The following is a 25159-nucleotide window of genomic DNA, read 5'->3' on the forward strand; positions in this document are numbered from 1 at the left end:
TAATAATAATTTTTATAATTTATAATTTATTAAATAATTGATGAGATTATTAAATTAGATATTTTAAAATACACATACTTTTTGTAAATTTCGTGTATTACAAGTATTTTAATACCTATTCCGGTTGTATTTAAATTAAGAGTCGGCTATATTTACAAAATAATAGATGATTTCTCTTATTTGTTAAGTTTTCATTACTTGACTCTACATGTATGGCATTTTTTAAATAAAAGGATTGTATGTTATTAGGAATATAAGGAATTGGATGGCAAGTATTTTTTGAGTTTATTTTTATAAATAATTCCAGTAATTATCAAACAATGATTTTTAGATAATATATTTATAAATATTTAATGTTGCTTGAACATATTTAGTTCTTTGCATATTTTTGAGTATATCAAAAATTTACTAATTTTACTGTAATTAATTTTTGCATATAAATTTTATTATAATTTAAGTTTTTAAATACAATTTTTATATAAAATATTTGTCTTATATAATAGTCAATATACAGTATGTTTTAATGTTAATATAATATAAAAGCGAAATCTAAAAATAATTTTCACGCACTTGTGGGACAAACGCTTAGTATAGATGATAGTATCTGCGCTCTCGAAGACATTCGTGTACAAGGAATGGGATCCATATAAGGATGTGCTGTACGATTGAAGACATGCACAGATCATAAAGCAATCTAAGAGCAAATGCTAAACCCGTTATTATATGAATAGACATAAATACCATTCTTTAGTTGTCTTTAACTGATTTACTTCTCTGAACTACACTTCTGTTTGTGAAATCAATTATTTGTGTAGTTTTGTGTGAATATCGGCTAAAATATCGGCTAAAACATGGCTGAAGATCCCGATCCATCACAATATCTTATTGTGACATTAGAGCAGAAGAGGAAGGACCAGACCAAGCCTTACGATGGAAAGAAAATGGTTTGGGTTCCCGACGAAAAAGAGTGCTATCTTTTGGGTAATATCTCCGGAACTAAGGGCGATATGGTTACCGTTGATGTCGGTAAAGGAGAAGAGGTAGGTCACCAAATGCTTTACAATATATTTAACTTTTTTTACAGTTTTCATCACAATTTCTATTACTTTTTATTATCATTTGATGTTAATTTAATAATAATTGAAATTTATTGTAATATAATTGGTAAAACAAATTTGTTACAAATTAATTTGATTGGATTTAAACCATCAAATAGAGGACATTAAAGAAAGATCTTCTGCAACAAGTGAATCCACCAAAGTTTGAAAAATGTGAGGACATGGCGTCCCTCACATACCTTAACGACGCCAGTGTTTTACATAATCTCAGAGAGAGATACTCTCAAAAAATTATTTATGTAAGTCTATGGATACTAATGTTTATTTTTTTTTCTTTTATTCCGAACCCAAATGGGAACCCCTTTAAAAATACCCACAAACCACATATACCCGACCCTATGTTGAAATGTGGTCGAAATCCCAATTGATCCCAATAGAGAACGTTGAAAAAGGACCTGTTGCAACAGGTCAATCCACCCAAGTATGAAAAATGTGAGGATATGTCTAACTTGACTTATCTGAACGATGCCTCAGTTCTCTACAATTTACGAGTTCGCTATGAGAACCAACTTATTTATGTAAGTCTTGAGGACATCATATTGTTGTCCTAATCAAGGCATGGAGTGATGATTCGGGTTCTCGTGTTTACCACCTTTCACTCAATAACATCTCATTAAAAACTACATGTGCTTTGTTGAGCACATCTTATATCACTTTTAATCAATTTTTTTAATTCTTCAATATTTTTATGTATTAATCGTGAAAATTACTACAACTTGTCTTTCGGGTGCACATTGCCTTCAACTTTGATCTAAAAAATCTAACCATTTTTTTCAATCACTTCCCCGTAGATTAGTTTTGACTAAGTTTATAACAATTTTGTAAAAATTGTAATTTTAGTTATTTAGTGATTTCTAAGTTTGAAGTAGTGATATAGTTATATATTTGCATGCATTTGATATATAACATGAAATGATTAATCAATTTATTGGTGCAATACATTAGACATACTCCGGACTGTTTTGTGTGGTAATCAATCCATACAAACGATACCCGATTTACACCAATAGAGTGGTACAGATGTATAGAGGCCGACGAAAGACTGAAGTACCTCCACATCTGTTCGCCATTTCTGACGGCGCTTACACTGAGATGTTGACGAGTGAGTAGATGTCTCTTAATATATATATCTTATAATAATATGCTTTTCCTAAACTCAATTGTATCCCCATTTGGCTTATTTTGCCACTATTTGGCACAATTGCTGCCAAACAGTTGAGGAAATAGTTAGGAGAAGTGCTTTGCAATCAATAGCTTTAGTAAACAGTAGTTATGAAAAGTTATTCATTTATAGCTCACTAAAAATGGTATTTATGTCTATATATTCTTATAATAATGTGTTTAGCATTTGCTCTCTCATTGCTTTATAAGTGATGTAAAGGGAAGGCTTGTCTTGAGTCGAGTTACATATCCTTATAAAATATATTATGAATATATGGATCCCATTCCTCACATATAATACTTTCTTCAAAGCGCAATCTTGTCTCGCAATTTATTTTTAGATTTTATATTATTATAACATTAACATAGATATCGACTATTCATTAAAACAATAAAAATATTGAATAAATCTCTGAGAAATTATAAAAATTAATAAATTTAATTATCTATCAATAGATGAATTTTTACATCATTTATTTTGTAGGGCATGTTATTAACACAATTATTTATTAATAAATGCATACATAAAACTTATATAATTATATTAATATATTACAGATCGCGAGAATCAATCCATGTTAATCACGTAAGTTATATAAAAATTATGTCAACGAAACAAATATCCTCCCATTCCTTATATTCCTATTAACAAAACAACCCTTTCCTATAAACCATTACTTTCAAACTAACATTAAATAAAAAAATACATATAATCACAATAATAATTTGGATATTAAATAAATGATTAAACATTTAAATCGGTTACAAGTGAAGAATCGGGCGATAATGAAAAAACTAAATATAAAATAAAAAGTTATCTATTATTTTGAAAATATAGTCGTCTTTGAATGCAAACACAATTTCACAACAAAAGTCGTTCATTGATTCAAATTGATATCAAATTATGTTTATAATAAACTAATCGCATATCAATATCAACAATAACTATATTTGCTCACAAATCACTATCAATTATTAATAATTATCACAAAATATTAATATAAAAAAATTATTTAATTTTCTAAATTTTCCATTTTACTAAATTTCAATCTCAATAAGTTTCTAATTTAATATCTATTATTTCTGTAATACCAAACCTAATCATTGGACTAACTTTATGTTTCCTAAATAACTAAACCCAAACCATATTAACTGCCATTCCATCATATAGTGGTGAGTCGGGTGCGGGAAAGACTGAAAATACAAAGAAAGTAATAACATATTTTGCATTGATTGCCGCCTCTGGTTTCAAACATAAATTTTCGTCCGGAGTAAGTCTCAATCATCTATACATTATCTCATATATGAATTTAAAGTATTTAATTGTTACATCAATTAAATAAAATATCTGCAATTTTTTCACGTGTGCTGGAAATCTTTATATGAAATGAGTCAAAAACAAAGTTATAAAAAATTATATATGAAAAATGCAAAACTACTTATTCATATTCAATCTTTAGAACCAAAAAACTACAATTTAAACATTAAATTAATACATAAAACTATATGTTTAACTAAATACCAAATCCAAAGTCCTAATTAATATCCACAAAAAGATATTTAAATCATTTAGTCTTATGATTAATAATAATTATTTTGATAACATAACAATCAAAAATATTTTGATACACATGTTAGCGGTGAGTCGGGTGCCGGTAAAACTGAGAACACCAAGAAAGTCATTGCTTACTTTGCTAATGTCGGTGCCGTCACTAAGGCCTCAGACAAAAAAGATGGAAATAAGAAGGTATAGACCATATATTTCATCAGTTATTTTCAAACCCCATTTGCAACCAATTTTTTCAAATGACTCCAATTCCAGCACATCCAATGCATCCAATGCATCCATGCATCCAATGCATCCATACATCCATTATTTCCCATTTCCATTCATAGTCAGCTAATTTATCATATTTTTCTAATTTAAATCTAGTATTTTGTAGTTATAGTAAATGCATGACAAGGAAACAAATTTTTTGATAGTTTTTTAGTAGTTTTGTAGCAAATCATTAAATGTATATTTATAAATATATATATATATATCGACTTTCAAATGTTTAAAAACATTATATTAATAAAATGTAATTTAATGTCAATCATCGGATTAAAGGGTAATTTGGAGGATCAGGTCGTTCAGACTAATCCTGTATTGGAAGCCTTCGGTAACGCTAAGACTGTACGTAACGACAACTCTTCACGTTTCGGTAAATTCATTAGAATTCATTTCGGACCGATGGGTAAACTGGCCGGTGCTGACATCGAAACATGTAATGTTATACTAATTATATATATATATATAGTCTTATAGTTTTAATAATAATAATATCCATCAGATCTTCTGGAGAAGGCTCGTGTCATTTCTCAACAAACTCTTGAGAGATCGTATCACATCTTCTATCAGATGATGTCAGGAGCTGTTACAGGACTTAAAGGTTTGACATTTATATTAATTTAATCAATTGATATTAATATATAATATTATTTAATCATTACATAAATTTAATTATTTTATAGTTTTCTATCTTTTTTTCTTTTAATAATATGTTACCAAAACAAAAAACTCATTGATTATTTAAAATTTTAAAAATGAAATCTAAATCAATGCTAAATATTTAAGTAAATAATTGATTTTTTTTAATTGAAACCCCGTTATGTAAATAGAGATGTGTTTACTCTCTAATGAGATCTTGGACTATAATTTCGTATCCCAGGGTAAAACTACTATTCCCAATGTCGATGACGGTCAGGAAAGTAAAGATACTGATGTGAGTAGTATAGAGAGTCACATTACCCCCAGATTTTCAATCATCCCTTACAAACAATACCCTTCATTGACCTTCAAATGACCCAATGATTCAATCCTGAAATCATTATACGGTATATAATATACGGTAAATACTGTATATTATGATATAAGTATTTGTTATTAATTTTTTTATTATTGCAAATCCCAAATTAGTGATTTTTATTTTAATATATAAAACACCAGTAAATGTAGTTTTTATCCCAATTCCGAATTATTCCCTATAATTGTATTTACATGTTATCACAATATATATATGAAATAATTATTTTTGACCCATTTTGAAATATTATAATTGCATTTTTAAAGTTAAAAATTATATGTAATTTTGAAAATCAATTTTAACACCAATCCTTGATAATAGAAAACCTTAACCCTTGAAAGCAATTTAAAACAACTTATATGTTATATCCTCACATATTATGACTTTCCCGACCATATGTTTGAAATGCTATTGAAAAAGAAATATAAAATTCCATAATTTTAATATTATATATCAACAAAAATATCTGAAAAATTCATAAAATATGAAACTATTTGTGTTAAATATTAAATTTTGTTAAATAGATTTTTAAAAATATATTTAAAACAACAGATAAATATTTTATTGGTTTACTTATTATTAAAGTAATTGCAGTTTTAATTATGTTTAACAAACATTATGGTAGATAAAATAGATTTTTACTTTATTTTCTTTTATAAAAAATGCAAAATTGATGGACAAATTGATTGATTAGAGCGGTTACTACTCTCTAATAACATATTGGACTATCATTTCGTATCTCAGGGTAAAACAGAGATACCATCAGTGGATGATGGACAGGAGTTTAAAGATACTGATGTGAGTAATACCACTATTAGATACAAAACTTTCTCTCTCTCTCGTAATTATCAATTATGACAACGATTGGCGCTCACATTTGATTTGATAGTCGAGTCAATTATATAAAACAATTTTATAGTCTTCTGTAAAACCAAACATTTCTTCGACGGAATCCAATAGAAACCCATTAAAAGACATTCCTTCCCAAACAGCTTATCCTTTATTAGATCTCTACATCCGTTTCCAAATTAGTTTTTGCACCCATTGTTTTAAACTATTTTTATACCCATTTTTATCCATTTATTTTTTGTGGTAAATCCTTATTCCCAATAATCAATGAAATCATACAATCATTTGGTAACATTTATTTAATATTTAATTGTATAGATAATACTAACTTTAAAAATGACTAATTTATTAATAAAAGTAAGAAAACAATTAACATTAGTAGTATATTTCATTTACTAATAATTCCTAAATCTTTAATTATATATTAACATTAGTTATCATAACAAATAATTTTTAAAATATAATAATCAACTTAAAAGCATTCATAACTATTTAGTGAATTCCGGCGACGGATTGTATATATACTGTATATTTTAAAAACCGTTTTTCAGATAAACTATTGTTGAATAAAGACATCACATATTATCACAATCAATCTCAGGGTAGGACTGAGATTGAAGGCGTCAATGATGGCGATGAGTTTAAAGTGACTGATGTGAGTGCTTATTGTGTCCAATATTTTCATGGACTTTACAACTCAACAATTATTATTATTATAAATTATATCGTTATCAATATTATTAATCTCTACAATTAATATATATATATATTATAATTTTCTGCTTAAATTTATTGCTTAATAATCGTTTAGTATATCGTTGTTATCGTTAGATTTTTTTTACAAAATAATTTAATTGAAAAAAAAGCTTTAACAGATAATTACTGTTTTATATCTTATATTATGTAATATAAAGCAAATATCTTTAATTATTTTTTGTGTCTAAATATTATGGAATTTTACAAATGCCTGTCCTTTACCTTATTTGTTGCTCCTATATATATATATATATATACTGCCTATCCTTTTAAATATGTGTCCACTTTTTTATGCCGTATTCACTAATATGTCGTATCGATTAACTGTTTCCTATGACTTGAAAAATATATGATTTGTTTAAATGAAATGATTTGATCAATGGTTAGAATGCTTTCGATGTGTTGGGCTTTTCTGAAGATGAGAAGCATAACGTTTATAAGATTACTGCCGCTGTTATGCATTTGGGAACAATGAAATTCAAACAAAGACCTCGAGAGGAACAGTGCGAACCCGATGGTACTGAAGATGGTGAACGTGTGGCTCATTTGCTCGGTGTTAACGCCGTTGACCTCTACAAGAACTTCTGTAAACCCAGAATAAAGGTCGGAACAGAAATGGTGACTCAGGGAAGAAACCAGAATCAGGTCATGTACTCCATGGGTGCTATGGCTAAGGCTATGTTTGATCGACTCTTCAAATGGATGGTCAAGAAAATTAATGAGACTTTGGACACAAAGCAGAAGAGACAGTATTTCATTGGTGTCCTCGATATCGCCGGCTTTGAAATCTTTGACGTAAGACTTTTTTGTTAATTAAATTATCAAAAAAATTAATATTTAATAATCATTTTTTAATAATTCTTACTTTAATAATATACTAAATATTAATATTATATCTTTAATTTAAGATTAGAATCTAAAATTAAAATTATATTTATAATTATTAAATTATCAAATAAATTCTAATAACATTTTTATTGTTAGCAATCAATTAATTAATACATCAATCAGATACTCTAAACTTAGTTACTTATATAATTATTATACAGTGTAGTGTAATTACATTGTATAATATTCTCAAAAGTATTAAATTATAATTAACTGGTAATTAGTTATTATTACCTTTGATTATGAATTAGTTCAATAGTTTTGAGCAGTTGTATACCAACTTTACAAATGAGAAATTACAGCAATTTTTCAATCATCATATGTTTATACTCTAACAACAAGAGTACAAAAGGGAGGGCATTGAGTGACACTTTATTGACTTCGGCATGAATTTAGTCGATTGTATTGAATTAATTGAAAAAGTAAGTCATTTAATATAACATAACTAATTGTTTTTTGTTTTTGTTTTTTTTCTCTATTCCTCTTTATTGATTGTCATAAACCCATTATATTAAACTCCATCTTATCCTCCATCGGAATATATTTGACGACAAATATATTACAATATGTGTCATACATATCCCCAAAACAATGTGATTATGAAACCCTAAATCACTGTAGTTTAATAGCTTCGAGCAGTTGTGCATTAATTTCACAAACGAAAAACTGCAACAGTTTTTCAATCACCACATGTTTGTGTTAGAACAGGAAGAATATAAAAGAGAAGGTATTGATTGGGATTTTATTGACTTTGGTATGGATTTACTCGCTTGTATTGAACTCATTGAAAAGGTATATAAATATCTCTAATCATGGCTTAAGTTATGTATAACCTATAGATAATTCAATAGCAAAACATTTATTAGTCAAACCCATTGACTCATTTAAATGATTTAATAAATTGAATTTATGAAATAACTTTAAATTATTATAATATATTAATAAATTGTTTTTATACGATAGCCAATGGGCATCCTCTCAATCTTAGAGGAAGAAAGTATGTTTCCCAAAGCCAGTGACAAAACTTTTGAAGAAAAGTTGAAAACCAATCATTTGGGTAAATCGCCTAACTTTGTGAAGCCTAAGCCGCCTAAACCTGGCTGTCAAGAGGCTCACTTCGCTATTGTCCACTACGCCGGTACTGTGCCGTATAACGTGACCGGTTGGCTCGAGAAGAATAAGGATCCACTTAACGACTGTGTTGTCGATCAATTCAAACACGGCTCTAACGAATTGGTTAAATTAATCTTCGAAGATCATCCGGGTCTGGGAGGTGGTGATGATAAGGGAGGCAAAGGAGGTGGACGTAAAAAGGGTTCAGGTTTCCAGACCGTTTCCGGTCTCTATCGGGTATGAAATTATCGGACCAAATAATTTGACAAAATAAACACAACACACAACAAAATACACACATTTTCTATATTTATATATAAATTATAATTTTTCCTTACATTTTTTGTTATTAATAATCACATATTTTATAAGTAATGTATGCATTGGTTTTTGTGATGTGATTGAGTCACTAATGTTTTGAGTGTTTTTGTCAATTTTGATAACTATTTTTACTAATAATAGGAACAATTGAATAAACTGATGACAACATTACGTCAAACCCAACCTCACTTTGTCCGGTGCATCATTCCCAATGAAACCAAATCTCCAGGTGACCCCTATATGCCTTCCTTTACATTATATGTTTTAAAATGTTTGCTAAATTTAAATTTAAATACTTAATGTTAATATAAATTATATCTATATGTTGTTTCTTTTGGTTTGGTTAAAATATTAGTCATTATAACATAGATTTTAAAATAGATTATTTTATACTATGATTGCTTGATTGATCACAAATTTCCTTATAAATAGTTTGAAATTTGGTTTTTATTAGTTTAATATTAAAAAATAATATGATATTATAAATACCTGTTTCATATGTCATAAACCCCGATCACAATTATACCAAATTGTATAAACCTATCCAAACTCAATAAACCAATTATTCCTAAAATGTTTGCATATTTAATGAATCTGATCTCAAATGTGATTCAATTTAATATATCTTCCAATGTTTACCCTATGGTTTGAAATTTTCAATTTGCCTGATATAAAAATGCAAACGTGTTGCACTTGATATTAGATTACAAGTTTAAACACATAATACTTTTAAAACCCTTTTTGAGTTTGATGTGTGCCCTACCAGTCCCGCGTGAATTCATTTCCCAAAAATTTTGTTGTTGTAAATCTCCCGAAACACTACACAAATACAAAAACCATACAAAATAAAAAACACGTTTATGTAATCTAAATGTGAGCTAATATAATAGTTTATCACATTTCACTACCAATTATCTGTCAAACAAATTATACGTAAAACAGGAACAGCTTAACAAACTCATGACAACCCTGAAATCAACGCACCCACACTTTGTCAGATGCATCATTCCCAACGAAACTAAATCCCCAGGTACAATTAATAGTACTATTAATAGTACAACTATATAACAACTACTACTACTGCTACTACTACTACAACAATACCATGATTACCATTATTTTTGCTCATTTATCGGTTGGTCCTATAATACCGATTATTCCTAATTTTTGATAGAATCCGTTATTTTCCTCAATATTTTCTATAAATATTTATATAAATGTGTTTTTTTTTGTGTAAAACCAATTATTTATCAAAACTTATTGTGGACCCAAAATCTTATTGAAAACCATTTGTTTATGTTTGACCCCCTTATTGGTTCTTTACCATTGGCCTATACCTAATGATTTTTTTGGTATTATTATTGGCCCTTTAAACCCTTTAAACCATATAAACCATATACCACTCTATTTTAATATAAAATTTTAGTGTTTCAATGTCTTAAAGTTCAATCCCTGGATATATGATATCAAACCCTAAAGTTTTGCCCTTTTTATACCTATATTTGCAAACCTATATCTAAATGTTAAATCATTTGCTGTGAACTCTACATAAATACAAAGACATAATATAAATGACAATATAATTACTTGATATCAAATATGACTGGAAAATACTGAATTTGTTTGAAATACTACCGAACTGTCCCCACAAATAGGAACAGCTAAATAAGTTAATGACGACCCTTCAGAGCACACACCCACACTTTGTGCGCTGTATCATCCCTAATGAGTTTAAGCAATCAGGTATTCAACAAAATATATTATTTAATTAATTGTCAGACAAATTATTATTAATTTTTTTCTTTTGTCTTTCGATAAATCAAAAATAATTTGTAATTCTAAATCACTTTTCTTTTGGAGTCATTATCCGAAATATATATTTTTTTTATTATAAGCAATCTTTATTATTATTAATATAAATTAATTTTAGTATATTTATGACTTATTAGTAATATAATTATGTGAGTCCTGTAAGTTAACATATAATTGGTTATTAGGTGTGATTGACGCTCATTTGGTATTACATCAGTTGACCTGCAATGGTGTACTCGAAGGTATCCGTATTTGTCGTAAAGGTTTCCCCAATAGGATGTTGTATCCAGACTTCAAACAAAGGTATGAATTAAATAGTTATACATAATATATATATATATATATTATCTATAAGTAAATAATTATAACTCAATTATAAAAAAGTGTTGGTAAATATGGTTATTAGATGTCATAAATTTGACGTAATTTTAATTGTCTGTAAGAGTAAATTGAAATTATAAAAGCATTTATAAGAACATTAAGTTGAGGATCAATCTAAGCCCTGTGCTGCGGCACTGTACTACTCTGTCATCCCTTTCAGATATACTATATTAGCGGCTGCAGCAGTTCCAGCAGGTTTTGTTGATGCAAGACAGGTGGCTGGAAAAGTATGTGAAGCCATTCAATTAGATAACAATGATTTCAAATTGGGATCAACTAAGGCAAGCATTTCTGTCATTAAACGACAATACTGTTTATCCCCTATTATTATGTGTTGTTTTTATTCCTATAATCAATTTATATGTAAATCAAACTCCAAATAATTTTCGTTAATTAGAACTAAATCTTAATCAAATCAATGTTCAATAATATAATTTATTTTGTTAATTGGGGTCATATATATCAATAGATATATACATATATATCACTATATCAATGAAATTCTATTATTATTGGTACAGGTAAATTTTTGCTTAATTTATATGTTCTAATAATCCTATTTATCAAATTAAAAATATATTTATATTAGAGTTAATTTGTGTTAAAAAATTGTTTAAAAATTTGAATAATCAAAAAACAGTTTTGATAATACTATTTAAAAATTACTAATTTAGTCACAAATCAAATTAATCTATTTTTATTCACCCATTCCTTTCAATGTTTAAATTATAATCTATGTGTTAACAAATAAAAACCACAATAAAGATACACAATATTAGCGGCCGCGGAAATACCGAAAGGTTTTGTGGACGCGAAAAAAATAGCCGAAAAAGTTATCGAAGTGATCCAATTGGATGCAAATGACTTCAGATTTGGTAGCACTAAGGCTAGTACTTGTCTTCACAAATACTTTAACTTAGTTTTGGATCAATTCATTAGTAGATGTATCCAATAGTGGCTTTTGATTGTAGACATAGAGAGCTTATAAATTGAATTCTTTAGATAAATGATTGACACGTTTGTGATTTTACCTGTTTTTATGCACAAATTTTTGGCGAATATGATATTTATTGTCACTAATTAATATATTTCCCAAATCAAGTAGATGTAGAAAAAACCTGAAATTTATATATTATAACCTTAAATATTATAATTATCTCAAAAAAACTAAAAAATTATAAATCCAATAAACCTTTAAACCAAATTTATACCAATTGATATAATTGTCTATAAAATTAATATAAAATCCCACCATTGAAATTAACATTTATTGCCAACTAATTGGTTCCCAGATACACAATCCTGGCGCCTACCATCCTTCCCAAAGGATTTGTTGACGCAAAGGTAGCCACAGAAAAGCTCGTTAAGGCCACTAATATAGATGATCAGGAGTACCGGTTCGGTAATACTAAGGTTTGGTATTGTATTTGTTATTAACTTGAATGTCATGTCATGTAGTTTACGTTTTTTACCATTTATTCAACTTTCTATAACAAAAATATTATTTAATTTACATAATAATTGTATTTAATTTGATTTTTGAAAATTACAATTATTTAAAAATTATACTTATTTTATCTATTATGTATTTAAAGTTCTAGACAATAGACAATTTATTTAATTATAATAATTTTTCTAACATTATATGATTAACATTAATATCAAATGATTAAATGTAGAAAAATTGTTTAAATGAAATCTAAGTTCAGTTTAAAGTTTATAAAAAGATGAATTTGTTAGATTTAGTAACATTTTGATAAATGATATATAAATTCAGATTTAAGCTAAATATATCTTTATTTGTTTAAATAATATATACTCTACTATAATAAGAATTGTGGCTTATATTATATAAATTCATGTTTAATATCATTATTGATTTATTATATTTATTCTAATTTTAGCAAAATTAACAAATTTATTATAAAGTTAGATAAGCAATTAATCAAATTTATTTGCTGATTAACAAATAATTGTAAAATTGGCAATACGTTAATGTCATTGTTTAGCTTTTAAAAGGTAGGTCTTTATATAAATTATATTTATTGATATAATACTCTAATATTTATATTATAACAAGTTTAGTGTTTCTATCGACTGAAACTATATTTTGTATGTCTGTCCCTATATGTATGACCCTTATGTGTTGATTGCATGCTAAATCCCATCCTATATATTAATAAAATATGCAAAACATAACACTTATGGTGCAAAATACAGATTTTTTTCCGCGCCGGTGTTTTGGGTCGTCTGGAAGAGATGAGAGACGACCGGTTGGGCAAAATCATCACTTGGCTTCAGGGATGGGTTCGTTGGTATCAATGCAAGAAGTCATTCAAGAAATTACAGGAACAGAGAATTGCATTATTGGTTATCCAACGAAATTTACGCAAATTCTTGACACTTCGCAACTGGTTGTGGTGGAAGTTGTACTCAAAGGTCAAACCATTGTTGAATGTCGCGCGAGTTGAGGATGAGCTCAAAGCACTCGAAGAAAAACTTAAGAAAGAACACGAAGCCTTTGAAAGGGAAGAAAAACTTCGCAAAGAACTCGAAGTCAAAAACGTTCAGCTCTTGCAAGAGAAGAACGATCTGTTCTTACAATTAGACTCTGAGAGAAGCTCTTCCGGTGATGTTGAAGAACGTCTACTTAAAGCCATCTCTCAAAAGGCCGATCTTGAGAGCCAACTCTCTGTAAGTTATATTTGTTATAAAACTTTGATAAAAATAATTTAGATTTTTTTAGTTTTATATGAGTCCGACTCTTACTTCGACTTTAAAAGTATTAAATGCCATATATATAACATATGATAATTATATATATAGTTATGTCTTAATATGCAACAAAATTATGAAAAATATATATAATTTTTCAAATTTATAAATGATACCGATTTATAAAGTTTTCTCACAAAAATTGTTGGCAACAAATTAGTGATTATAGCATCAAAAATGTAAATATCAAATAGTTTTCTCAAAAGTCTTGAGTTTATTTTACATATAAATGTGAAATTATCTCAATGATTACTTTTTGTATATTAAAATATTTAATAATACAAATTTGTGGCAAAATCTCAACACAGTTATCATAATATATCCTCACTTTTTTTTAAAAAAAAATGTATCGTTTGAGTCAAATCCGAGAATATTTTTGATCCGATTTATAGTAATGTTTATATAAGTGTTGGTTTCGTGAACTCTCATTCAGTTTAGTTTCAGTGAGTTTTCAAATATGATTTCTTACTAATTAAGGAAAACATAAATTTGTTTTAGTTTTAGTGTTAGTCTTCTTTATCACATTATAAGAAATTTTATGGTGTTTTTGATAAAATGAAAGAATTAGCGACAAATATGTTAAATGATATAATGAGTGCCACAAAAAGTGTGAAATTTAATGATATAGAAAGTGATTTAAATGGTGTTATGAATGAAGAGAAAGATTATTTAGATGAGGATTATGTAAAATCACTTAAAAAACAATACGATTTGCTTATACAGGACCTTCAAGACCGACTGTCCCACGAGGAGGACGCACACACCTCTCTCAACTCATCTAAGAAGAAGTTGGAATCAGAATTATCTCAACAAAAGAAAGAAATTGAAGACTTGGAGCTATCCCTACAAAAAGTAATTTAATTATTAATTATTTTTTTGTTTTAAAGTCTTTTAAGTTATTTATTTAATTAGTGTTGGAATTAGTTTACGCACTTTTGTTACTAATTAACAACTTTTGATTGATTAGTCAATTTATGAATGAATATATATAAGAGAGAGAGAGAGAGAGAGAGAGAGAGAGAGAGAGAGAGATCTAATTAAAAGTATTTATAACATTATATAATATATTGTTATATAACATCTAAAGGCAGAACAGGACAAATCATCAAAAGACCATCAAATTCGTAACTTAAACGACGAAATCGCACATCAGGACGAACTGATCAACAAATTGAATAAAGAAAAGAAAAATTTGCAAGAAGTGAGTCAAAAGACTTCTGAAGACCTTCAGGCAACTGAAGACAAAGTCAATCATTTGAACAAAGTTAAGGCCAAATTGGAACAAACATTAGATGAACTCGAAGACAATCTCGAGAGAGAAAAGAAACAAAGAGCTGAAATCGAAAAGAATAAACGCAAGATTGAGGGCGACCTCAAACTGGCTCAGGAGGCAGTGGCAGATCTCGAGAAAAATAAAAAAGAATTGGAACAATCAATTCAACGAAAGGAGAAAGAGATGGCCAGTTTGGCGGCAAAACTTGAAGACGAACAGAGTTTGGTCTCTAAATTGCAAAAACAAATTAAAGAACTTCAGGTATAGATTGCCGTTTGAAACTGAAATTTCTAATTTTTTGGCAAATGTGTTAAATTTATGGATATTTGTTTGGCCGGGATTTGTACCTATTTATACTCAGCAATATATCTATAAATGTGTAGTCATATTAAAAAAATATGAGTGTCTCAAAAGCCTAAGACTTTTTTAGGACTCTATTTGTAGAAATGAATGGCTTTCCACATAAGGAATCAGAGATAACTTTTTGGGCAATTAGTTGAGACTGTGGGGGTGTCTTGTATTTGCAGACATTCCTAGTGAACGACTCATGAATCACAATCGCAATGAATATATATCAACACTTTAAATGAAAACTATTTTTTAAAAACCCGTAGTTTTAGAGAAACTGTTTGTGATTCTCATATCGATTCATATCATTAGTTCAGTCAACAAACTTTTCTTTTAAAAAGTTTTTATAAGTTTTTAAAACAAAGTAATGAATCGATACGATAGTATAGACGATAGTGATGTCGGTGTTTCTTATTCAGTATCAAAAAGAGATACTACAAGTGATAGTGATTTTCAAAGCATAAGGAGTACTATGCAGACGAGTACCGGTGCCGGGGATGCACTGGAAGACAAATCAACTTTCTATCCGTTACAAACAAAAGCCAGATATATGCCACCGACCTGTACTCTGAGTACAGAAAGCAAACGTATAGTCCGTCGGGCACAGGACCCTATTTTACAGAACAGTCCCCGAGTCGTCCATTTTCTCTATGAAGTACTCTTATGTTTGCTTTGCTTAAAACTATTGCCGGAACTGTACTTTAATTTTTGATCACATTTTGCTTAATTTCTAATTACTATCGATTGATCAAACAGTAATTATAATTATTTTTAGCTTTATTTTGCCAAAAAAATCTATTATAAAATATATAGACAAATAATTGTCTTACGGATCATTGATTCTCAAATACTTATTGTCGCAAATGTATTGTCAAAATAGGCCCGAATTGAGGAACTTGAAGAGGAACTGGAGGCCGAACGTCAAGCCCGAGCCAAGGCTGAGAAACAACGGGCAGATCTTTCCCGTGAGATTGAAGAGTTAAGTGAACGTCTTGAGGAGGCAGGAGGTGCCACCTCTTCTCAAATTGAAATGAATAAACGTCGCGAAGCAGAGATGTCTAAATTGAGAAGAGATCTCGAAGAATCAAATCTACAACACGAACAGTCAATGTCTGCTCTCAGGAAGAAACACAACGATTCTGTGGCTGAACTCAGCGAACAAGTGGACCAACTGAACAAAGCTAAGGCCAGGTATTATATTAAATGAGTTGTTATGTCTAAACCGTTTGAATAAATATCATCTGATATTTACAACAACATTCGTGTCGATTACCAATCTTATAGTGAACTCCATATTTAGCTGTAAATAGAGTCCAAAATAAATATATCCCCAAAAAATTCCGCAAACATTTTATAGTCTTTAAATGAATTTTAGACGCGTTTTGCAGTTATTTATAAACATTGATTGATTGTTAGTTAAACTTAGATAAAAAATAAAAATGTTTTTTTTACTAAACACGAAAATCGATAAATAATTAAATAAAATATAGGATTGAAAAGGAAAAACAACAAACAAAAGGTGAATTGGATGACCTAAAGGCCAGTGTGGAACACCTCACTAGAGATAAGGTATATCCATTGTGCACCCTTTCCTCGCACATGATAAAAGTTTGGCATATATTGTGCATTAAATGCATAAATGATGATTAGTAAAGATTTTGATATTTAGAGGTTATGTTTAAAGTAGTGATTATTAGTTATTTGGTTTGTTTTACTCCTTTTTGAAAAAACTTAAAACTATTATATAATTAAAAACCCAATGGTGTGTCCAAATTGATTGTTTGCATGAAATCCAAATTGCATTAAAACAGATTAGAAAAAGAAAAGAGCACTTTGGCTGCTGAAGTATCCGATCTTCAAGGGATTGTCGATCATTCAACCAAAAATCAGGTATCACTACATCCCTGGTCTCTTCATTAGCAATGTTGGCAAAAGTTGTTTGTTTTGTTATATTTGAAACATTTTAAAAAAAATTATAACATTAATTTGAAATGCAAATGAGTTTTAATCAATTTACTAATAACCAACATTTTATTAATTAAATTATAAAACAATATACTGTATATTAGTTTGTTTGAATAATAATTTAGCAAATAATAATTATGCACGAAATGTATGATTTATACTGTATTTTGTTTGTATACATATTTGCATTGGCTTTAATATATTATAAATTAAATTTATTAACTATTAATGAATATTTACAAAAATAAAGGCCAACACTGAGAAGCAAAACAAACAGTTGGAAATGCAATTGGGAGAAGTGACCGGAAAGTTGGACGAAACCAATAGGACTTTAGGTGACTTCGACGCATCCAAGAAGAAATTGGCGGTTGAAAACTCTGAACTCCAGAGACAGCTCGAAGACGCAGAGTCACAGATTGCACAGCTAAGTAAACTCAAGTCTTCATTACAGACACAACTCGATGAAGCAAAACGAACCGCTGATGAAGAAAGCAGAGTATGACTCAATCATTTAGATTATCTGATTAAATGTTTGGCAAATATTTAAAATTTAATAAATATATTATTTGTATTTTTTTAGGAAAGAGCATCAATTTTGGGTAAATTCCGTAATCTTGAGCATGACTTGGATGGAGCCCGAGAATCACTCGATGAAGAGATTGAGGCTAAGGCTGATCTCCAAAGACAACTCAGCAAAGCTAATGCAGAGATCCAACAGTGGAGAACAAAGTTCGAAAGCGAAGGTCTGGCCAGACTTGAGGAGCTCGAGGAGGCAAAGAAGAAGTTAGGCGTTAAATTGCAAGAAGCAGATGAACACATTGAACAACTCAATGCTAAAGTATCCGGACTCGAGAAGACAAAACAACGATTGGCCGGAGAGCTCGAAGATATGGCCATTGAAGTCGAACGGGCAAACGCTTTGGCCTCAACTCTCGAAAAGAAACAGAAATCATTTGATAAGATTGTCGCCGAATGGAAGCAAAAGGTGGACGACTTGGCTGCAGAACTCGATGCCTCACAGAAAGAGTGTAGAAATTATTCAACAGAACTGTTCAAACTCAGAGCTGCTTATGAGGAAAGCCAAGAACAGTACGATGCAGTCAAACGTGAAAACAAGAACTTACAGGACGAGATCAAAGACTTGTTGGATCAGTTGGGCGAAGGCGGACGTTCTGTTCATGAATTAGAGAAATCTCGCAAACGATTGGAGATGGAAAAGGAAGAACTGCAGGCAGCTCTTGAAGAAGCCGAAGCAGCTCTTGAACAGGAAGAGAACAAAGTACTGAGAGCACAGCTCGAGTTATCTCAAGTAAGACAAGAGATTGACCGCAGACTTCAAGAGAAAGAAGAGGAGTTCGAAAACACCCGAAAGAACCATCAAAGAGCACTCGACTCAATGCAGGCCAGTCTCGAAGCAGAAGCCCGTGGAAAGGCTGAGGCTTTGAGAATGAAGAAGAAGTTGGAGAGCGATATCAATGAATTGGAAATAGCATTAGACCACAGCAATAAAGCCAATGCTGAGGCACAGAAAAATATTAAGAAATACCAACAGACACTCAAAGAATTGCAAACAGCTTATGAAGAAGAACAACGAGCCAGAGATGAAGCCAGAGAACAGTATGCTATGGCTGAACGCAGATGTAATGCTCTTCACGGAGAGCTTGAAGAGACCAGACAACTGCTCGAACAGGTATTTACCACAAAAAAAATCAAATTTTTAGTATATTTGAAAAAATGATTTAATGGTTTCAATGTAATTATTATTTAATTTAAAGGCTGATAGAGCGCGAAGAAGTGCTGAGACAGAGCTCTCAGAACTGCATGAGTCTAACAATGAATTGTCGGCTCAAAACTCTTCACTTACTGTTGCGAAGAGGAAATTGGAGGGAGAAATGCAGGCTTTGCAGGCGGACTTGGATGAGATGCTCAATGAGGCCAAACAGTCTGAAGAGAAGGCCAAGAAGGCTATGGTAGACGCCGCCCGACTGGCAGATGAGTTGCGTGCAGAACAAGAACACGCCCAACAACAGGAGAAGCTAAGGAAAGCTATGGAACAACAAATCAAAGAACTTCAGGTCCGTCTCGACGAGGCTGAAGCCGCAGCACTCAAAGGAGGAAAGAAAATCATTCAAAAACTCGAACAAAAGGTTCGAGAATTGGAACAGGAGTTGGATTCTGAACAGAGACGACACGGAGACGCGTCCAAGAATTTGAGGAAAGCTGAGAGACGTATCAAAGAATTGCAATTCCAGGCCGACGAAGACCGCAAAAATCACGAACGCATCCAAGACTTAGTCGACAAATTGCAACAAAAGATTAAGACATATAAGAGACAGATTGAAGAGGCGGAAGAAATAGCAGCTTTGAATTTGGCTAAATTCAGAAAAGTTCAACAAGAACTCGAAGATGCAGAGGAAAGGGCTGACATGTCTGAGAACGCTTTGGCTAAACTTAGAGCCAGAAATCGCAGCTCGGCTTCAACCTCACGGGCCATGAGTCCCGGCGTATGTCTTACTCTCACTTATCCATTCATAACTTATAATTAATTATTATTTTATTATTTCTTATTAATAGCCAATTCCTAAGCCGAGACCAAAATCAAGAGTTGTTGACGAAGAGTAAAATGCTGTCATCGATATCAAGATTATTACTATTATTATAAATGATATCAAATGTTGATTTGAAATCCTTATTATAATTAAATCTCTTTATAAAACTTGTTCTCTATTTTTCTCTTTTCTCAATCTATGTCTACATTAATGTCAATCACTTTAATTAATCGTGATTTTAGTGCAAACAATAAATCGATTTAAACAATATTATTACTGTCTATCCATTTATTAAATTAAATACAAATATATCATAATTTAAAGTTTTTAATATATATTTTAAATGTTTATAATTTACACCAATCTTTTCTTTTCTTTATAAAATTGATAAAAAATGGTAAAATTATTACCGTATTACTGTATAATGGTATTAATTGTTAGTACTGTATAACTACTGCATAATTAGGGTTTTTATAAAAAATATAGTTAAATCCTATTAATATTAAATTTTAAATGATTTATTTAAGTATAAAAAGTTAAATTATAGTGTAATTCATAAACTGATTGCAAATTAACAAATCTCAACAAAATTAGGCCATTGACTATAATACTAAATTATCCATGGTCATATTATTATTATCAATGGTTATTCAAGTCGAAACTTTTTAAATTCATTAGATTTTATAAAATGACAATAATATACAAATGTAATTAAATAATTTATAACACAATAGTTATAACATAATTAATTTGAATATTTAAAATGATATTTTTAAAAAACTAATTGACATAGATTTTTACTAAAAATAAAATGTTTATCAATATTATTATTGAAAATTTTACATAAATATTAGCATGTTCATATTTGTTTGTATGCCTATGTTAGTGCAAACTCATTGATATATACTGTATTACATTATAATTTATAAGGTATATAAAAATATGGACAATCAATTGGCCTAATTTTACGTTAAATTTGATTATTTAGTATAAAATATATAAATAATAATTATTAAATTGTATAATAAATGTTATGTTTGTCTACAGTATATTAAAGTACGTTTAACTGTAAAATTGCGCCAAACATATAGAGTATACATATAATACATATACTGTATAATACTGTATAATACTGTAAATACTTGACTATATTTTTGTTATTTATACTCAAATAATGTGTTAGTAAAGCATTGGCTGTTATATCAAGTGTTTGTACGCCTCTATAGTCAACACATTGAACACACAATACAGTGATTTGTGAGACAATCTGGTGGTGAGTGAGAGCACTGTTAGGACTGTTAGCAATGTTAGCACTGTTTGACTGTTATCTCAAACAAACACATAATACACACTAAACTGTTCACCAATTGATGCCCTCTGGAAGTGAGTGACAACAATCACAACACTCATTAAGAGGTAAGTCTTAATTAAATTGATTTGTTGTACACCGATGATGACTATATGATAATTGATGTAATAATGATATGAATGGTGGGAACCGATAGAGTGATATCATGGTATCGGTCGGTATCCGTCACTCGACAAGTGATTGTCATTGAAATGCAAGTCTGTATTAACGCTATGAACGCTCTCTATGTCTTATGTCTTATGATTGTGACTCCCATTTCATCCACGAAGTGGTGCATCAGTCCTGACATACAGACAGCGCAAACAGCGGACAGTATGTCAATCAATGTGACCAATGATGCAATGATTAGACCAGTTTAGTGACAATTTGGACACAATTAACACATTTTGCATACATTTTAGCCATTTTTGCTTAGCCTTTGTTTCACATTTGTCAACAAAATGGCGGATAAACTTCAATACCAATTGATAGTTACAAGACTTGACCATTCATTTGATTATTTAAGACATAAAATATTTTACAAAATAATAATATACTTATGATATCTAAAGCTATTATTAAGACAAATGATATTATCTTGAGATAGAAATGGCGGAAAACCCGGAAACCATTACAGACATACAAAACTATTTGCAGTCGTTTAACAAAGAAATAGATGAAAGCGGTTCCAATGAAACCACATTTTATGCTATTGACGCCAATAAGTTGGCCGCAGGTATTGATGAGGGAACACTACAAATGTTGGCCGAACAGGCGGCCAGTGGTCAGGCCGGCACATCTGGTACCGGTCCCGATGGCGCCTATCAAACTGTTGCCATTGTTCCCGACCAGGAAAATGGTGGTTATGTTCTTATAGTACAACAACCGACAACAAGTGATGCCACCGAACCAACTATTACTACGCCCACAACTATTCAGACTGCCGTTCCCACCAAACCTGCGATTAGTAGTAGTACTGCGACCACTAAAAGTACGCCGAAAACTAGTAATAAAATGCAAACCCGAATGAAACGAATCAAACAGGAAAAGAAAGACTCGTCTGAAAGACCAAATGATATATCGGTTTATGATTTCGATGACATTAACTTACCAAATGTTCCCGAAGATGAGTCCATCAATGATTTAGAAAACACGGATCAACTACTCAATGATGAAGAAGGAGATGAATCAGGAGATGTAAAGCCTAATCTACAGAAAACACCGAAACGAACTAAGAAGTCACCGGCAGCTAATGTTTCGGCTAAAAAAGTAAAACCACAGACAACTACCACTCCGGCTAATCCTAACCAACATATGTGTAATTACTGTAATTATACGAGTAATAAGCGATATTTGTTGTCCAGACATATGAAGTCACACAGTGAAGAACGACCTCATAAGTGTGGTATTTGTGAGCGAGGATTCAAGGTTTGCATTTATAATGTCTTTGTTTATTATTTAGTGATTACTATTTATTGATTTCTGGATTAGACCATCGCTTCGCTTCAAAATCATGTCAACACTCATACCGGTGTCCGACCCCATGGATGTAAATACTGTGAAGCGGCATTCACTACATCGGGTGAACTGGTCAGACATGTCCGGTACCGACACACACACGAGAAGCCACATCGTTGTACTGAATGTGATTACGCATCGGTAGAGTTGTCTAAATTGAAGCGACATATGAGATGTCATACTGGAGAGCGACCCTATCAGTGCCCTCATTGCACTTATGCCAGTCCTGATACTTACAAATTAAAACGACATCTTAGAATACATACAGGTTTGGTATTAACGGTTATCATACCATTTAAATGACCACTTCTTATAAAATGATTATTTCAGGTGAAAAGCCTTACGAGTGTGATGTATGTCACGCGCGGTTCACTCAAAGCAATTCACTTAAAGCTCATCGACTTATTCACAGCGGAAACAAACCTATTTTTAAGGTATTTTTATTTAATTATATGAATGAATTGATGTTATTATGAAAACTTGTTTGCTTAGTGTGAACTGTGTCCGACCACTTGTGGCCGTAAGACTGACCTCCGAATCCATGTCCAAAAGCTACACACTAGCGATAAGTTGTTATCTTGTAAGAGATGTGACCAGAGTTTTCCCGATCGCTATCATTTCAAATTGCATTTGAAAACACATGAAGGAGAGAAATGCTTTAAATGTGATTTATGTAATTACGCCAGTGTTTCGGCCCGACATCTTGAGTCACATATGTTGATACATACCGACCAAAAACCGGTATTTATATTAATATATTTTGATATTTTAAACAATTATAATTATAATATTGTTTAATATATAGTTTAACTGCGATTTGTGTGATCAATCATTTCGTCAAAAGCAGTTATTAAAGAGACATAAGAATCTGTACCACAATCCTGCATATGTGGCGCCGCAGCCAAAGGAGAAGACACACGAATGTCCTCAATGTAACAAAGCTTTCAGACATAAGGGAAACCTTATGAGACATATGCAGATTCACGATCCCGACGCTTATAAAGAACAAAATATCAATTATAATCGTATGAATGACTCGACTCAACTTATTGATGATGAAGATGAAGACGATATGGAAGATTCGTCACAAATGATTGTTCCCAATGAGAGTGATGAAGAACATACACTATCGTTCACTTTGGATCCACAAACACAACAGATCTTACAAAACACTAATGGAGAGCAAGTGGTAGTCTTCGAAGTGGTTCAGATGCCTAATAATGATAATGACAGCACAACACTTCCAGATGAAGGACAGTTAGTCACAGAACAACTTAATCTATTACAGGCCTCCACTTCTAAAGGTAAAGGAAAGACTCGTTACGCTATTGCTCGACAAAATGGCGCCAATAATTCTAATGGTGAGTCTAATTATTGTCAATTATTAAAGACATTATAATTATAATTTTATAATTAATTATTTTATTTATAGATAACTATATAATTCAATTATCAACTGAAGACGCCGAAGCAGCCAATGCTATCCAAGACGACAGTATTATTGATGATCCCGATTATATGCCTAAACATTCTGTCCGTCTCAGTTCGGCGCCTACCACTTCTTCAGGCCTCATATCTCAGCCCACTTCTATTCCTCCGCCACCTCTTGTAACCGATGACACCAAACAATTGAGAGATCAAATACAGAAACAAAAAGATTTAGCAAATTGTTTTGGATTTAAGGTTTGATTTTTTTTATTATTGGTAAGTGTTTTAATAACTTGAAATTGATTTTTAATTTAATCAATTAGGATGACGATGAAGAAGATGATGCTATTCTATCAATGCCTGCCGTTCACGGACAGTGATGACAGTGATAGTGATACTATAAATCTGTATTGTAGATGAATGTTGACATTACTAATATGATAGGACATTGAATTATGTTTATAAGTTGTTAACAAAATTGTCTATTAATTTACATAAATAGACATTTTGTTATATTTTTAATATCTATGGAAAAGAAAAAAGAGTTTCTGATAATTATTAACAATATTTATTGTTTATTTTCATCCCATTTGAAGTCAAATTAGTCATTCATATAAATATATATTATATTGAGTTTACACTAAATTTAAGTATAATTTTTAGTTTTAATTGTAATTTTAACGATTACGGTATAATTTAAAACACTAATC

General features: G+C 30.4%; 2 protein-coding genes across 20 annotated transcripts; both read left to right on the forward strand.

Moving 5' to 3' along the window:
• Window positions 1–689: 689 nt before the first annotated feature.
• Window positions 690–20419, forward strand: LOC128958305 (myosin heavy chain, muscle-like). Of its 19 annotated transcripts, none has more exons than XM_054304131.1 (23): window positions 690–1040; window positions 1217–1357; window positions 2064–2220; window positions 2838–2865; window positions 3918–4026; window positions 4390–4546; window positions 4613–4711; window positions 4941–5044; window positions 7118–7525; window positions 8240–8410; window positions 8582–8968; window positions 9194–9281; window positions 11050–11167; window positions 12538–12658; window positions 13466–13939; window positions 14744–14872; window positions 15108–15554; window positions 16522–16832; window positions 17132–17210; window positions 17857–18102; window positions 18187–19296; window positions 19382–20110; window positions 20181–20419. In XM_054304131.1, exons 1-23 carry the CDS (start codon window positions 852–854, stop codon window positions 20226–20228), a joined length of 5850 nt encoding a protein of 1949 aa, XP_054160106.1. In that variant the 5' UTR covers window positions 690–851; the 3' UTR covers window positions 20229–20419. The 19 variants fall into 19 exon arrangements, with proteins under 19 accessions (XP_054160106.1, XP_054160107.1, XP_054160114.1 ...); XM_054304132.1 differs by lacking the exons at window positions 9194–9281; window positions 12538–12658 and adding exons at window positions 9995–10082; window positions 12011–12131; XM_054304139.1 differs by lacking the exons at window positions 9194–9281; window positions 12538–12658 and adding exons at window positions 10708–10795; window positions 12011–12131.
• Window positions 20420–21346: 927 nt separating this feature from the next.
• LOC128958640 (transcriptional repressor CTCF-like) lies at window positions 21347–24979 on the forward strand. The gene is made up of 8 exons (XM_054304531.1): window positions 21347–21571; window positions 22111–22931; window positions 22995–23289; window positions 23352–23455; window positions 23514–23762; window positions 23827–24382; window positions 24454–24704; window positions 24773–24979. Exons 2-8 carry the CDS (start codon window positions 22113–22115, stop codon window positions 24827–24829), a joined length of 2331 nt encoding a protein of 776 aa, XP_054160506.1. The 5' UTR covers window positions 21347–21571; window positions 22111–22112; the 3' UTR covers window positions 24830–24979.
• The last annotated feature ends 180 nt before the right edge of the window (window positions 24980–25159 follow it).

The sequence above is a fragment of the Oppia nitens genome, unplaced genomic scaffold, assembly GCF_028296485.1.
Source record: "Oppia nitens isolate AA-2021 unplaced genomic scaffold, nextdenovo-longstitch-racon4-pilon3 scaffold3_pilon_pilon_pilon, whole genome shotgun sequence".
Taxonomy (NCBI): domain Eukaryota; kingdom Metazoa; phylum Arthropoda; class Arachnida; order Sarcoptiformes; family Oppiidae; genus Oppia; species Oppia nitens.

What these genes read in the sequence shown, in the direction of transcription:
- LOC128958305 (XM_054304131.1), top strand. Translation starts at nt 852, where the DNA reads ATGGCTGAAGATCCCGATCCATCACAATATCTTATTGTGACATTAGAG. An exon ending in TTACACTGAGATGTTGACGA is followed by an intron (nt 2,221 to 2,837) that starts GTGAGTAGATGT and finishes AATATATTACAG; the next exon opens with ATCGCGAGAATCAATCCATG. An exon ending in AACAAATTAAAGAACTTCAG is followed by an intron (nt 15,555 to 16,521) that starts GTATAGATTGCC and finishes TTGTCAAAATAG; the next exon opens with GCCCGAATTGAGGAACTTGA.
- LOC128958640 (XM_054304531.1), top strand. Translation starts at nt 22,113, where the DNA reads ATGGCGGAAAACCCGGAAACCATTACAGACATACAAAACTATTTGCAG. An exon ending in TTTGTGAGCGAGGATTCAAG is followed by an intron (nt 22,932 to 22,994) that starts GTTTGCATTTAT and finishes TTTCTGGATTAG; the next exon opens with ACCATCGCTTCGCTTCAAAA. An exon ending in TGGCGCCAATAATTCTAATG is followed by an intron (nt 24,383 to 24,453) that starts GTGAGTCTAATT and finishes TTTTATTTATAG; the next exon opens with ATAACTATATAATTCAATTA.